Genomic DNA, 14,878 nt, shown 5'->3' with positions numbered 1-14,878 from the left:
CCCGGGGTAAAGGGCGCCTGTTGCTATGGAGACGCGCCCTCACGGCTGCGCGGCCGCAGGTAGGCCCGGGCCGGGCCCCGGCCCCGGGGTCGCCGTCCCAGGACCGGCGGCTCTAAATAGCTCCGGCGCGGCTCCGCCGTGCCGGGGGAGCCCCCAGGGACCGCGGCGGGGAGCAGCCGACGGCCCTTCCCTCGGAGATCCCCCGGTGCGGGTCGCGGGCCCCGGGTTCGCCAGGCCGCCCTGCCGCGGGAGGGCTCTGCGGCCTCCTCTGCCTCCGCTTGGGCCAGCGCCGGGACGCTCCAGGCCGGAGCCTCCTCCTGTTGCCGGCTGTATCGCCCCCTCCGTCCTTCCACGGGGTCTGTTTATACGTGGGGGTATCTGAGAGACACCCGTGTGTTATTTAGAAACACTGTGTTCTGAGACAGTGTAAAAAACACTTCAAAAACAGTTCAAAAGGTGTTGAGGATGCCGATTGCTTGGCCTCCTTGCAGGGTTTAGATAGAATACCGCCCAGATAAACTGTCCTGGATTATAGTATCTGTGATGACTTTAATGATTTCCCACTGTTTCCTCTTCTCTTCTGTCTTGATTCCAGTCACGAGCCCAGTGCCAATGGGATGGACAGTACCTTGCCAGCAGTAGCAGAAGAGCTTTTGAAAGAGATCAGAAAGGCTTATCAGGAGACCTCACAGGGTACGTAAAGAAAAACAGAACCATTCCAGCAGGCGGGCCGGTAATACAGGTGCTGTCAAACCTTCCAGTAGCAATGAAGGCTGACAGCCCCTCCTTGCTTGCATCTTCTGCAGGCTCTGTCACATAAAGGGTAGCCTTCACTTTCAGGAGTGGTAAAGTAAGAATGTTGAGGTCACATGCCTTTTCTTACATGGTTTTATAAAAGTAAGTATGTTTGGGCTTCTGCATTTCTTCTTAAAATGAATCCCTGTTTCTGAATGTATATTTAATTGCTGTACTTGATAAAATCTGTCTGAATACAAGGGGGTTTGAAACACAGGTAATGAGAAGTAGCCCCCTTCTAAAAGTCAGGCCCTTCCAAAAATTAGATCAGGTTGGACACTTTTTTGAACGTTGAACCTAAGGCTGTGTGCTTGCGTAGTAGAGCTTGTAGTGTGAGTGGTTGCACTTCAGGGATGATCATAGGTATACTTTCAGGTAGGCATTTTGTTGTGTCTACTGTACTACTGTTTTTATAGACTCACTAATTTCAAAACTAGAATTGAAAGGGAAATACTTCATAAAAATGATTGTGTTTCATGACTGACCAGCAGAGGGTGGGGTGTTAGTGATCCCAGGGCAAAGAACAACTTTCCCTGAATGAAGCAAGCATATGCCAACAGTTAAATCTTGGCCAATTCTAGCAGCTACTTAAGAGAAACCACCTTCATTGCACTCTGGATTACTAACGTGGTTCTGTCATCTGTGCTGAAAGAATATTACTGTTTGTATTTACTTGATAACTAGCACAGAATGGTTCTTCCTAAGGAAAGTGTCTATTTAAGGAATATTTTGACTGCACTAAACCCAACCAAATAAACATTCAGAGAAGTCTGTTTGAGCACTGCATTTGACTGGGGATTGGGCAGAGACTTAATGTCTAAACTGTCAGAGTGACCACATTAACAGCTTTTTGGCATAGTTGCAGTATGGCTCTGTCAGGTTAGAGTAGATCCAAAATCTACATGTGACTTTTAAAAAGAGCTTTATAAATCCTGTTGTAATGTATACTTTTCTTTAAAGCACCAAAATAGTACTGAGACATACACTGCAACATAACTATAAACAAACTGATTGATCACTTTGGATAATTAAATTAGAATAAAGTTGGAAAAGTCAAACCAACAGCGTAAGTCATAGAAAATATTTTGAATTGTTGGAGCAAAGGATTTTAAAGTCAAAAGTCCTTCCAGTGGAATACAGAGACGTAGTACACTGTGTCCCATTAGTGATAACAGAAAGATCAGATTGGATGATCGGAGCGTAAGCTGTTAGCTACAATAAACAGACTAATTTTCTTAAGTGTAATTTTCCATCTTAACAAGAAATTCTAATAAGTGAAGACATTATGTTTCCATGTGCTGTATTAAAAACTATAAACTGGTGGCGCCCTGCAAGACTATGCTGGGAAAAGAATAACATTTTTAAAGTTTTGATGCCAGAGTTCTCAACTCATGCCAAGAGTGTTTCAGGGAGACCAATATATATATTTTTAACCAACTTCTTAAAGTGACATGTTGAGGTTGCATCCCTTTTCTTGCATGCTTTTAAAAGTAGGGTATTATAAAAGTAAGTATATTTGGGCTCCCGCGTTTCTTTTTAAAATTAATCCCTGTGCTTCTGAATGTATATGTGATTGCTGTATACTTGATAAGTGCCTTAGCACTACCATAGCAGATCATTTTGCTGCTCCTTCTTGCTTTTTTGGTGGCTGGAAAGGATGGCTAGAGCTCTGCAGTCCTGTGTGGCCTCTGGGGGTACGTTAGGGAGACAGTAGCTTCCCTGTGATGTTGATGTCTCTCACATCTCTCACATGGGGAAGTTCAGCAAAATCATACTTCATTTTCTTTTTGTTGCAGTCCCCGATGACCTGCTGCTGGGGTAAGTATCTTTTGCTTCAGTTCTTGTCCCAAGTGTCCTGCTAAAGGACAGCTGATAATCTGCTGTCATCATAGTACCACTATTTTTTTCCTGTGTTTGTCCAGTGCATGTTTCTCATGTGGAGTTGCTATGTGGTTTTGCTGGTAGTGGAAATGAAGGTCCGAAGAGAAAATCTCAAGGGTTTTTCCAAAGATTCATGAAATTATCTCTGTATTGCTGAATCTCCTGTGATGACTTGCTTTAATTTGGGTGGATTAAACACGCAAAAACCCAGAATGTTTAACCTAAGGTCTGAGTCTACCCTCAGATCTGGAATGAGTTTTCTGTGAGAGTGGACTGTGATTCATGCCACTGAAGCATGAATCCAGCGTTCATATCATTGTGAGCACAGCAGCATCCTGAGATTTCTTCTGTTTGACTCATGGGCATGTGTGATAGAAAAGGAGAAGTGAACGTATCATCTCTCTGCACAAGGGAATTGTTAACTTGAAGATTACACTGAGAGTTTTCTCCTGTTTAAAAGAAGTCTCAGGTCAGCTTCATCGTCCTTGCGTTGATTGAAGCTTGTGAATATTTCAGCCATTCTCAAGCAGTCTCCTAAGTTCAACAAAAAAAAAATCTCCAAGTTCCACAACTTCTGCAGCCCTCACTAACTGGTGTTGAAGGCAGAAAGACAGCACCACAGTGAGAAAGGCTTTTCAGATTGATCTTTAGCTTTGTGTTGCTGCCTGCCTGTAACTTAGCCAGGAGAGATCACCAGGAACCCTTCAGGCCTTAATATCTTTGGGTTTGAAGTTATCCAACCTAACACTTGTGAAAGGTATGGATGCTGGCTCCCTCTTCTGGGTCCACAATGGCCTTTGAAGGGTGGGATTATATTTGACAAGTCTCGTAACTTTTTCTCGTTTCTCGTTTCCTTCTTGTCATAAAAGAAAAGAAGAAGAAAGAAATTCCCTTGTTAAGTTTAATAACAGTTGGGTGGTAACTCTTGGCAGTCAGATTTCCATCAATTCCCTGTGACCAGAAGCTCAGAAGTATTCTGATTTAATTTCTGAATCTCTTCCAAATCTCTGAAGTCCTTCAATTTCCTTTGGGCATTCCCCTTACTTATTTCCTGTTAGACTGATCGAATTATATACATGAAAAAAGAATTCCCCAAATTTGAAAGAGTTACTGAAACTCATTAAAGTGAGGCCCCTTATAGTCCCAAACCTAATCATTAAGGAATGTCTTACGTTGAGTGTTCCCCCACCCACCTCCTCTCAGTCCTCAGATGAAGCCAATCCTTAGTGCCTTGAGTTTGTGCAACTGAAGTTTTGGTCTTCCTGGAATAAGTCTGTCTGCTTGGCTTGTTATCAATGAGATTGACTCAGACGCATAGGTCAGCCATGCTGCTGAGACGCCAGGGCTCTGCCTTGGCTCTTTGTGTCTTCACTGGACTTGGAAATGTTCCTCTGCTTTCTCTTGTTCTCCCACTCATGTTTTGTACGATCTTTTCATCACTGCTAATTTTCTTCTTGTTTATCTTTGTAACTAACGTAGACTACACAGATTTTTCTCAGTGGGTAAAAGGTCTGTAAAGTTAACTGAGCTGCCCTCAGCTCTTCGGAACGCATTCAGAGCAGCTGGATATACAGGTCTAGAATAACTTTTAAACCTATGAGCTGCCTGGACAATAGGCTAAAGGTACAGATGTCCATATTTGACATAGACCTTATGATATACCCTTGCATGGCACCAATAGGAGATAAAATTCTCCTTGCAGGGTTGTGCAGACAGTGAGTAGGTAGATAGAAATTAATGTGCCTTCAGGACTCACAGCTCTTTATTTTTCCACTTGCTGGTGTGGAATTTTACAGCACCGAGCACAGCAGCGGCCGGACACCAGCATGTGCCCCCCACATGGTGCTGCCTCACAGCACCAAGGCCGAGGAGAGTTGTGTAAAGTTGCAGGAAGCCAACGTGTACCTGAGCAAACCTGGCTAACCTTGTCTTTACCCCATCCCAGGCACTCTCTGATCCATAAATGCTGTACAATAGTGCGTCCCTGCATGGGGATGGGTTCTGCTCGGAAGGAAAGGAAAGGGAAAGGGTTTTTAGGGAGGGTGGAGTGACATAAGGCATGTGCTGTCCCTGGGTGTTTATCTGGAATAAATTTGCTGTGTCTGAGCCTACTGCTATCTGGTGGCTCCATGTGTAGTGGAGTGTCTTAAGTATTTTCCTGATGGTCTTTAGCTTCCTATTGATGCAGTTTGGTGGGTAGATAAAGAATAATCTATACCTCAGTTGTGACTGTGATAAAGGAGACATGATCACTACAAAATGACTCATTCATTCTCCAGGGTTTAGACCAGTTTCTCTGGGATGAGGAAGGAGCTCTGCTGCTGCATTTCCTATTGCTCAAGGAGCTATGTATCATTGTTGCTCTCTCATTGCTCCAAGGCATGGTGTGTGGCCCATGGCTAGAGATGGGATTCAAGACCAACTGATCAATAATCTGATCCAGGGCAACTCATCCAGGACAGCCTGTATGTACACTTAAGGTGTCCCTTAATTGCACAGTCCCTGGGCTGTGTGTGTGACACTGCCTGTTGCCTGTAGCCTTTGTTGGATCCCCCATGCTCCGGGATTTCCTTCTGGCATCTTCTCTTTGCCAGCATGTCCTCCTTTTGCTGCCCGAGGAGCAGTTTCCTGTGAAGAAGACCTAGTGTATTTAGGGTGCTGGGCAGAAGCAAAGCCTCCAGCTTTAGACTCTAGATTCATTGGTAAATTGGTTAAGTGCCAGTGCTCTGGCACTAAAAAAATCTCACTTCTGTGTCTCTGATGCACTTTGTCTCATTTTAGTTCAGGACAGGAACCGCTTCATGTCCTGTTTGTGCAGCAGGCAGCCAGAATAGTGTTTGGGTCATAGTGCTGAAAAAGAAACACAGAAGATGTAATGTCCTGTGTAAGAAAAAGTCTTTAAAATGCCTTGTAATTAAATCTGAGTGGGATTTTGCAAAGAAATGTGGGACTACTTGGGAGCAGGTTGGAAATTTGGAAGTTCTCTTAAGAGTATCAAAACCCAGCTCTGAATAGCTGGCAGAGTAGAGGCTGTCCTGAAGGACTGAGTCCTGGGATTCTCTCAGAGGGACAGGGCAGGGATTGGTGGTCACTTGGTGGAAGCCCACAAAGCTGAGAATGACAAATGCATTTCATAGCTTGGTAGCATAATTAATGGAGCTGTAGCTGGTGGGATTTTGAGAGGCAGTGGGAGTCTTTGGCAACAGGCCTTCTGGACTCCATAGGGCTAAATCCCATGGATTAAGGCTAAACCAGGGGGTCTCCTTTTGTGGGGTGACCTAACTAGAGACATGTTCTTTTTCAGGCTGAAGTTCATATTTGGCCCATCTGCTATCCCAGCTTTGGATTTGGTGGATCAGCGTTCTGTCACCCGAGTCAGGTCCCCCAGTGGAAGGACTGCATACCAGGTACACACAGCTTTTCTCCCCTTCAGTCTTACTTTCCGATGGCTTCCAGTCGACATGAGCCAGTATTTGCCTAACTTGCAGAACATGGAAGGGCACTTGGATAAACATGGAGAGAATATCAGTGTTTTACAAACTCTTAAAGTGATACTGGAGAGCCGTAGCCACAGACTAGAATTAGAACAGCATGGTTCACTACCGTTTTCTTTGTGGCTCCCAACCAGGCAAGGACAATTTCTTACGTCTTTGTAAGTATCATGGTCAGAATGAAGTTTTCCAGGGATTGCTAATTTTGCTTTATTACTTTCATCCTATCCAGCAAAGGCAGTTCTTCCTCTTGACAAACTGTATGCAATGGACTGTTATCTGCCATCATTTCTTTCCCAGTTCTACTCCAGATTCTCAGTGTCCTGAACACTCTTGACCTCTGCTTGGCGATAGGATCCTTGCTGTCTGGGAGGAAGCAATACAGACCAAGTCTGTGGGTTTCATTCTGGTTCATTGTAGGCAAGTCTGTGAATCACAGAAACATCTTCATTAAATGACGTTTTAGGGAGTAGAGCTCAACTTAGCCCTAAGGATCAAACTCCTCTTACAGCACAAGGGTCAGAGATGAAGCTGAGGCTCATTAGGTGAAGAGAAGACCCATGGGTACTTCTTTCTGACTTTTCTGTGGTATGGATAATTCCTTGCTTTACCATGCCACAGCACCAGTGGCATCTCTGTTGGGGACAGTCTGTGTGTTCTGTGAGCTGTTGACCAGCTGCATCCAACCCATGGGGTCAGAGTCAGAGAGACGCTGTGTGCTGTGCCCTGGCTAAGGCTGTATAAGCCTTATGTGCTTTATATGTGTATAAGACCTTGTGCCCGTGAGATTTTGGTGAAGCAGCACCCAATTCCTTCTACTTAGCTCTACTAACCCCCTCAGATAGCACTGCCCTCTCCATTGCTGAGCCTGGCGCTGTGCTTCTTCACATGCCAGAGGAGAGGGAATCTGTTCACTGTGGCAGCAGCCAAGAGGAACATTTCCAAATATTCTCCCTGTAAAGGCCATTTTCTCCTTCACTGGAGGTGCTGAGATGCTCTGGGGTCATCTAGGGTAAGAGAAGAGCTGTGAAGCCAGGCCTGGGTAATGACACAAACGTTTTTCACATGTTCAGAGCTTGCATTGCTTGGTTTGCACATGGAGTCTTTATCGCTTCTGGGGCCTTGGAGAGGACATCAACCCCTCCAGAGAGGCATGATTCATAAACATACAGGACTCAGGAACAAAGCCTTTGATTTGAGTTGAGGGCTTGCCTGTGGATGTTTGGTAAAGCCTAAGCAGCACTGCTTCCAGGATGCTTAGACAGCAGCTGCCTCAGTAATTGAATGCTTAAAGGCTTTTCCTTTTTTTTACTGTTGCTTGGCTGAATATGCCACTGGGTAGAGAATGGTCACGTTCTCCTTGCAGAGCTTTGTCGGGCCATGCAGGCTGAGGCAGAGCTTTGCAGCCTGGGATGCACAGTCTTCACTTAGCACCCTTTTGTGTGAAGGATGAGGGGAGCTGCTTAGGGCCTCTGGTCTTCCCAGGGAGCCTAAATGTGTGCTCACACGCTTACAGCTTTTATGCAGCATGGCAGACTTATCTGCATCTTCAGAGGCCTAATATTAATCTTTTAGATGGAAGAAGCCTCATGAGTCATGGAGGAGATTAGAGCATGGTGAGAGGGCTTTGATGTGCTGGGTGCTGACCTGACACTCTCTTTAGTCTGGAGAAGAGAAGGCTGAGGGGAGACCTTATTAATGCCTATAAGTATCTCAAGGGTGGGTTGAAGGAGGAGGGAGCCAGACTCTTTTCAGTGGTTTCCAGTGACAGGACGAGGGGCAACAGGCACAAGATGGAACATAGGAGGTTCCACTCGAATATGAGAAAGAATTTCTTCACGGTGAGGGTGCCAGAGCCCTGGAACAGGCTGCCCAGGGAGGTTGTGGAGTCCCCTTCTTTGGAGATTTTCAAGACCCGCCTGGATGCAGTCCTGAGTAGCATTCTCTAAGCAATCCTGCTTCAGCAGGGGAGTTGGACTAGATGATCTATATGGTCCCTTCCAACTCTAAAAAAAAATTCAGTGAAATTCAGTGAAATTCTGGTCTGGGCTGGCATTCCTCCACACTGCCCAACCCTCTCCCCACTGAAGTGAGGGGCAAAGAATTCCTGCTGGAGGCAGTCCTGCAGTCACCAAGTGGGAGCTGATTGATTAATATCTACTGAGGGACGCAACAGTTGGTCCAACTGGTGCACGTTTGAAAAGAGCAAGTGTCAGAACTTCTCTCGTCCTGTTGCTGCAGGTAGAGGGAGCCACCAGTTCTTCTGTGGGGAAGGAACCCCTGGACAGGTAGGTCAGGGCTGGTCACCAGGAGTTAATGTAGGACAAGCATAACCAGCGCACTTTGCAGCCGATGGGTATGATGTGAGCGGCCCCCCTGCATCACCCGGGGTCCGTGCCTGTGTCCTCCCAGCTGACGGGCAGCCTACAGGAAACAGTCCCTGCCTTGCAGATGCACGTGCACTTCTGAGCAGCATTCCTCTTCAGTGAAGCTTGATTGCTGATTAAGGCCATGCTGATGAGTTCATTAACAGAGGAATCTGAAGAGATATTTTCTCTGGGGGCGTGAGGCTCATCCCATTGTGAAATTCTTCCTCAGCGCAGCTGTCTGAGAGGCAGAAACAAAGAGCAGAGCCTCCCCTGAGGCTGCTGGCTGGAGCGGTGACAGGAACACAGAAACCGAAACACTGAGTGGGATGCTGCACTCAAGAGTAGCTGGGTAATGCCACTGGCTCTTCATTTATGTGTGTGGTGTAGACACATATCCCACCTCAGCAGAGAAGCACGCCCAGCGTGGTGGGGACGGGGGAGCATCCATGGCTGCCTGGACACACGCACAGTCATCCTTTGCACTTATTCCCCAAAAAGTCATCTCTGCCGTTTGCACCCTCATGTGGTGGAGCTGGAATGTGAGGTGGTGCTTTCACTTACAGCTGGATCTGGAGAACTGTTCTCATTGAGGCCATGAGGCTGGTCCTATTGTGAAACTCCAAAACTGGTTACCGTAGGCAAATCTGAGATGTTGACACTTCACAGGCTAAAATGCTGTTTGCACTCTGTATCACCCAGCACATCTGAGGTACTGCTTCAGGGGGAAGTGGCTCTGCTCAGACAGGCCCTAGGACTGCAGCCTGTAGCATGGGCAGCTCTTGCCCTCAGGAACTGAGATGGGAGGAGAAAGAGCCCTCAGTCGAGTGAAAGCTATGGTTTGTCTTTTAATGCCTGGGCGCTAATGCCCTTGCTACTTAATAGAGGAGTAGCATTGATGGGGTATTCAAAGGCTGATGTTACCTCAGGGTTGTTAATCGTCCCAGAAGAGCTTCTATAATACCTGCCTACGCTGCAGACTGAAGCCAACCCTTGTAACCCCAGATTGGGGATAAATAATCTTACCTGCTGCAGAGGTGGTGGGTGCCAGCTGATGGTGGAGCTGTGCTGGGTTTGGCAGAAGTGTAAAGCGGAGAGCAGGTGGCAGTTGGGGCACCTATCAGCTCTACCTGAGCTGCAGAAATGCTGTGAGCTGTGGGAGAGAAGCCAGTTAGCAGGGAGAGAGGTAGTGCTTTAGCCCTCTTGCCAACTGTCACTTGCATCACTCACATCCTGTGCTTTTATTGAATTCTTCTTTTTTATGTCTTTTTTAATTAATTTCCTAGAACTGTATGGCAGCCTGCCCATAGGCTTCACTCTGTGAAGGAGTTGAGCATCAGGTCCTGGCACAGTGTGGTGCTGCCTAGCTGTATGCTGGTGGCAGCAGTAGCTGCCGCGGTGCCACAGTTGGCCCTCCTGCATCCCCACACGCTGGCAGGGACAGCACCACCGAGCTGATTTTTCCTTGCTGTGCAGCCAGCAAGCGCCTGGAGATGGGGGCAGCGGAAGGAAATCTCACAGCGTCTCGGGGCCAGGAGAGCACCCCAGTGCCTGGCTTGGCTGCAGCTGGCCAGAAACAGAGGCACCTTTTTCTCTTCGTCTTTGGATTTTAGATTCTGCCTTATTAGGCAGCTGCATTATTGCCATCTAGGTCAGGACGAGGGAACGCGAAACTCAGCCCAAATCTGGCAGTGTCTGTGTCTTCCACCCCTCCTCAAAGGAAAACACTTCTGAAGGAAAGGCACCATCGGAATACTTCATCTTGGAAAAAACAATCAAAGGGGCTACAGAAAAACAAACTTATCGCAAGTGAAACAAACTCAGCCTGGAGTATAAGGAGGACTGAGGGTAAAGGCCAGACTGAAAAAAGACTGGTTTACCCTGAAGTGGGAATTTGAGTCTTGTGTCCTGAATCTGCTGGGAGTAAAGGGGATTATGAGGCATGGGCACTTCTGTGGGAGAGCTTAAACTTGTGGATGTTACCTGTGAGGCAAGGGGTGCAGAGAGAGGAGCTCCAGGGGACAGGGGAAGGTTCCCCTTGCAAGTGCAGCTCTGGACAGGGAGGGACAATGCGCCTCTGGAGTGACTTTGGAGGGCCAGGGGCATCCTTGAGGGGAGCAGCACTCTGCCAAGCTCCGCTGTCTTCACTCTTTTGTGTTATCTTTGGATGTAGGTGGATGTGTGCCACAAACCCAACCAGAACCTAAAGCCTGGTATGGGAGAGGAGTGCGGTGTGCCGTCAGAGCCCAGGGGCTTGTGTGCAGAGGAGGGCGCTGCTGGTGATTGCACCCCTGTAAATCCCCCCCATTCTGTGGAATACCCAGGAAGAGTTAGTGCCAGCTGTCAAGGCCACTTGCTGTCACTGTGGCAGATACGAGACACATCGTAGCAAATATTCTGTTCTAACTGTGTTTTGGCCATGGGGTGCACTCAGTTTAGGCTTCAGCGCATTAAGGAAGTCCATGCTTTTGAGCACAGGTTTCTGCTTATGGTCTGCAAGTGTGTTCTGCTCCCACAGACTCTTCCCCTGCAATAGAAGAGGGCAGAGCAGTTGGCTCTTGAAGTAGCTTTCTAAAAGCTATTTTCCAGTCTCGAAGAAAGTAAAAGAGAAATCCATAGGTTAGCTTTTCTATACCATGCAGTCAGCTTCAGCAGCTCAGAGTTTGCCCGTCAGCTTCTCCACACTGGAAACAAATGCTTCCCTCACCCGGCTGCCTGTGGTGCAGGGGGGAATATGCCTCAGGACCAGCCTTGCAGAGGAGCAGCATGTGGGAAAAGGAGGCAGTGCTGTTCCCAAAGCAGAGATGGAGCAGGGAAGCTTCTTCTCTGGAGACTTCAGCTTTGTTTATTCAGAAAAAAAATGGATTCCAAGAGCTGCAGCTGGTTTTGGGAGCACAACAGCAAGAGCTTTTGCAGCCTTCACGCACAGGAGCTGATTAGAAGAGGCCCCACTGTGAGAGCTCACTGCTGCTCCTCTTCTATCACCAGGTCCATGGTGGTCCTGGATTCACCAATGGGCTTTCTGTGACAAGAGAGTCTTTGTCATACTGGGGGGAGAGCTTGCTAGAGGGGCTGGCAGCTCACTCTGCTGCCAGCTTCGGGAGATCAGGGGAGGGGGCTTTTTGCTACTGCCCTTTTCCTGATCTCTCGGCAGCCGGCAGGTGACTGGAGCTGAGGGCTGCTGTGAGCACACGTGTGTGTACAGCAATGCTTCCTCACCTGCAGGGAGAGAAGCGTGTAGAGGCTGTGAGAAAGCTGAGGAGCTTCAAGCTTACACGGGCCACTGCAGTGTTTGGGGACGGTTTTGTGTTGTGACACCCGCTCACCAGTTGCACGCTGTGAGTCATTGTGGAGAGGACGTCAGGCCAGAAACAGGCTAAGAGTTAGAGGAGTTCAAAGTGAATGCTGTCTCTGACTCCTGCTTCCTTCCACTCCCTTTGTTTCAGGTCCTTGGGAGCTCAGGCAAACTCTACACCTGCTACAGTTCCTGCCATTTCTGCACATGCCCTGCTTTTGGTTTTACTGTATTGCAGAAGAGCGAGAGCCTTCTGGTAAGTTGTCTGCCTTAACTTGGATCTGGGAGCAGGGGAGAAGGCTGTGCCCTGATCCTTGAACCTGAGCAGCCTCAAGTTTCCGAGGAAACAAATGCAGGAGCGTTGGCTTGGCCACGCAGGCTGTGCCTGACCCACTGCATAATCTGGCCTCTGGGAGTCACGGTATTTGGGTGGAGCTAGGCCTAACGAGGGCCAGGGAGGGGTTTTTGTTCTTAATTATGCATTACTGTTCTGGCTTTCAAGAGACGGTCTCTTGGAACAAGGGCTATTGCTGCTAATGGACTGTCACATGGAGTCTGGCTGATGAAGTGGTGCAGTTCACCCGGTGCCAGTAAGGAAGGGCTCAGGGTAACTAACTGGTCTGCAAGTGTCCACCCCTGGTGCCGAGCATCCCTGCCCCACGGGAAGCCTGTCTGTTCCAAGAGATCTGCAAACTGGGCCTAAAACTCTTGTTTTTGAGAGCCATGTGGGCTGCCAGACTGTACCAAGCCGAATCTGGTTCTTTATAGTCTGGATCCACCTTCTCCTGCACACATGCGGGGAGGGCATCAGGAGCCAGAAACACTTTGCTGTGTGTCAGGTCCCTGTATCACATTATCCTGGTGGCAAAACTGCCCTGGGGCCACTGGAGGGAAGAGGCCAAGAGGGAACCATGTTCCCGGGAGGGGTGCGTTGCTTTGTTAGACCCGTTCTGGCCAGGATGGATTTTTGTGGCTTGCAGATAGAGCCTGACATTCCTGCGTTGCTCCTGCTGTTAACTTGGCTGCGCTGTTATTTGCAGTGCAAACATATACTTGCCGTCTACCTCAGTCAGGCCATGGGAGCCTGCCAGGAACTAACTGTCTCTGAGGAGCAGCTCACGAGCATCTTATTGGCTGAGGAAGAGGATGAAGGATGAAGGACTTGGATCACATGTGGATGTGCTCTCTGTGTGCCCTCCCAGCTGGGTAGCTGGCATTTTTGTATCTACAAGACTGTGAAATGTTCATCGTGGCTGGGAGATTTCTTCCTGTGCTGCAGCCAAGTGTGACATTAATTAGCAGCCTTACACTGATGGATTAATTAATAAATGTTTCGTTTATTTAGGCTGTTCTTGGGATTGCTGAAGATGTTTGAACTAATCTGCAGTATTGTGTGCTTGTGATGTGGGGATACGAACAGTCCAGCAGGTCTCTTGGTGATCCCTTAAAGCCTTATTAACTCTGCCTGTGCTTTGACTGACCCCACCGCCCTTCCAGCGCCCGCACGGCTCTCTGGAGCTGGCCTTTGACAGGGTGACACTGCGGTGGCTTTTTGCTGCTGGCTGCTCCGAGCAGTTTCTGATTCATCGCTGGCAAACCCGTACCAGGGACCCCTCAGCACCTCGAGAATGATGGCAGGTCTGTGCTCCCCCTGTGTTTGCTGTAATATGGGGGTCTTTGCAAGTGTCACCCTGGCTGCTGCGCTTTTAAATCGACCCATTTCAGACAAGTCAACTACCCCGTGTTGGCAGACAGGGCAAGGCTCTCCGTGCCAGACACACACCCCTGAGCTGGGAATCGGGCTCCCCCTCCGGTACAGCGTGACCTCGTGTGATACACCATGTGAACGCAACACCGCAAGAAAAAAATGGGGCACAGGCTGAGCCACGTTGTGTAGGTGGTAAATTAAGCATCCTGTATGTAAATAACAGTTACTGCAAATACAAAATCTGAGCAACGTGAGGAAAACACATCCATCCTATGTACATCAGAGCAGTAATGAGTGACAGCTGAAGAGCTACAGCTGCACTCGTACAGAAAGTTCCTCTGCCGTTTGCACTTCACATTTTTATAGAAACCTTCAGAGCTTGTTTGGTTTTTTTTTCGGGGGGGGTGAGAGAGGTGTCCTGTTTTTATTTTGCCTTGAAATTACTTTGGCTCAGATCCACAAAGGCACTTAATGTGCCTAAAGACAGTGGTGACCCGGGCCATAGTTAGTAATGGCTGACAACCCGATGGCACAGTCAGAGTAAGGAAACGCCACATCTGCCTACAGGAACTCTGGCTCAGGAGAGGGATGTGACAGGTAGCAGTAGTGGCTGCTGAGCTGCAGCGTGAGCTGTCACAAACGAGCAAGTGTTCTGGGACCGTCTCTCTCTGTATTGCGGCGCTGTGTGTGTCAGTCTGTTCCTGCTGTCCAGAGTTTGGTTCATTTTCAGCCAGCGGGGAGGGGAGGGGGGGAGCTGACATTCTTTGTTGTAGGGATAAATGTGGCTTGCAACCACTTTGCAACACTGCCAGACCTGCAGGTGAAACCCTGCGTGGTTCCAGCCATGATTAACAGAAGGAACTCGGCCAAAGATAATACAGAAGGGAAAGAATGAAAGGAGGAGAGAGTCAAACCCTGCCCCAGTGGCAGGAGGTGGCTACATGTGGTCGCTGGACTGTGACCAAGGCAGATGCAGCAAAGCTGAATGGGGCTGTTCAAGGAGAAACATGTGGGACAGGAACCATTCAGATCCTTCGGTATCTGAGATACCGAGCTGGAGCTAAATTTGGACATTGCATAAACATGTACAAACCCATTCAGGGCTTACTGGTGATTCACCAGGGTTTGGGGCTGGATCTTACGGCTGAGCTGCTCCACATGCAGAAGCGAAATCCATCACCCCGAGTGAACCAGCCGCTGTCTGCCTCATGGGCCCTAAGTCATACCTGCAGCTGCAGGTCACACCAGCTGGCACGGCACACGCTGCAGGAACAGGATTTCTTCAGCTTTTCAGCTGATTTTACACATTATTTGTCAAATGCACCAGAGAAATGAAACTCCT

The 14,878-nt window shown here is 48.3% G+C and overlaps 1 protein-coding gene across 2 annotated transcripts; it reads left to right on the top strand.

The window, feature by feature from the left end:
- Window positions 1-36: 36 nt before the first annotated feature.
- ZSWIM7 (zinc finger SWIM-type containing 7) lies at window positions 37-13,178 on the top strand. 2 transcript variants are annotated; one of them, XM_074160606.1, is made up of 6 exons: window positions 37-59; window positions 596-693; window positions 2,592-2,613; window positions 5,981-6,083; window positions 11,980-12,084; window positions 12,869-13,175. In XM_074160606.1, exons 2-6 carry the CDS (start codon window positions 618-620, stop codon window positions 12,983-12,985), a joined length of 423 nt encoding a protein of 140 aa, XP_074016707.1. In that variant the 5' UTR covers window positions 37-59; window positions 596-617; the 3' UTR covers window positions 12,986-13,175. The 2 variants fall into 2 exon arrangements, with proteins under 2 accessions (XP_074016707.1, XP_074016706.1); XM_074160605.1 differs by having other exon boundaries at window positions 58-356; window positions 12,869-13,178.
- The last annotated feature ends 1,700 nt before the right edge of the window (window positions 13,179-14,878 follow it).

The sequence above is a fragment of the Numenius arquata genome, chromosome 18 (assembly GCF_964106895.1).
Source record: "Numenius arquata chromosome 18, bNumArq3.hap1.1, whole genome shotgun sequence".
NCBI lineage: Eukaryota > Metazoa > Chordata > Aves > Charadriiformes > Scolopacidae > Numenius > Numenius arquata.
This window is presented reverse-complemented; position numbering and strand designations above follow the sequence as displayed.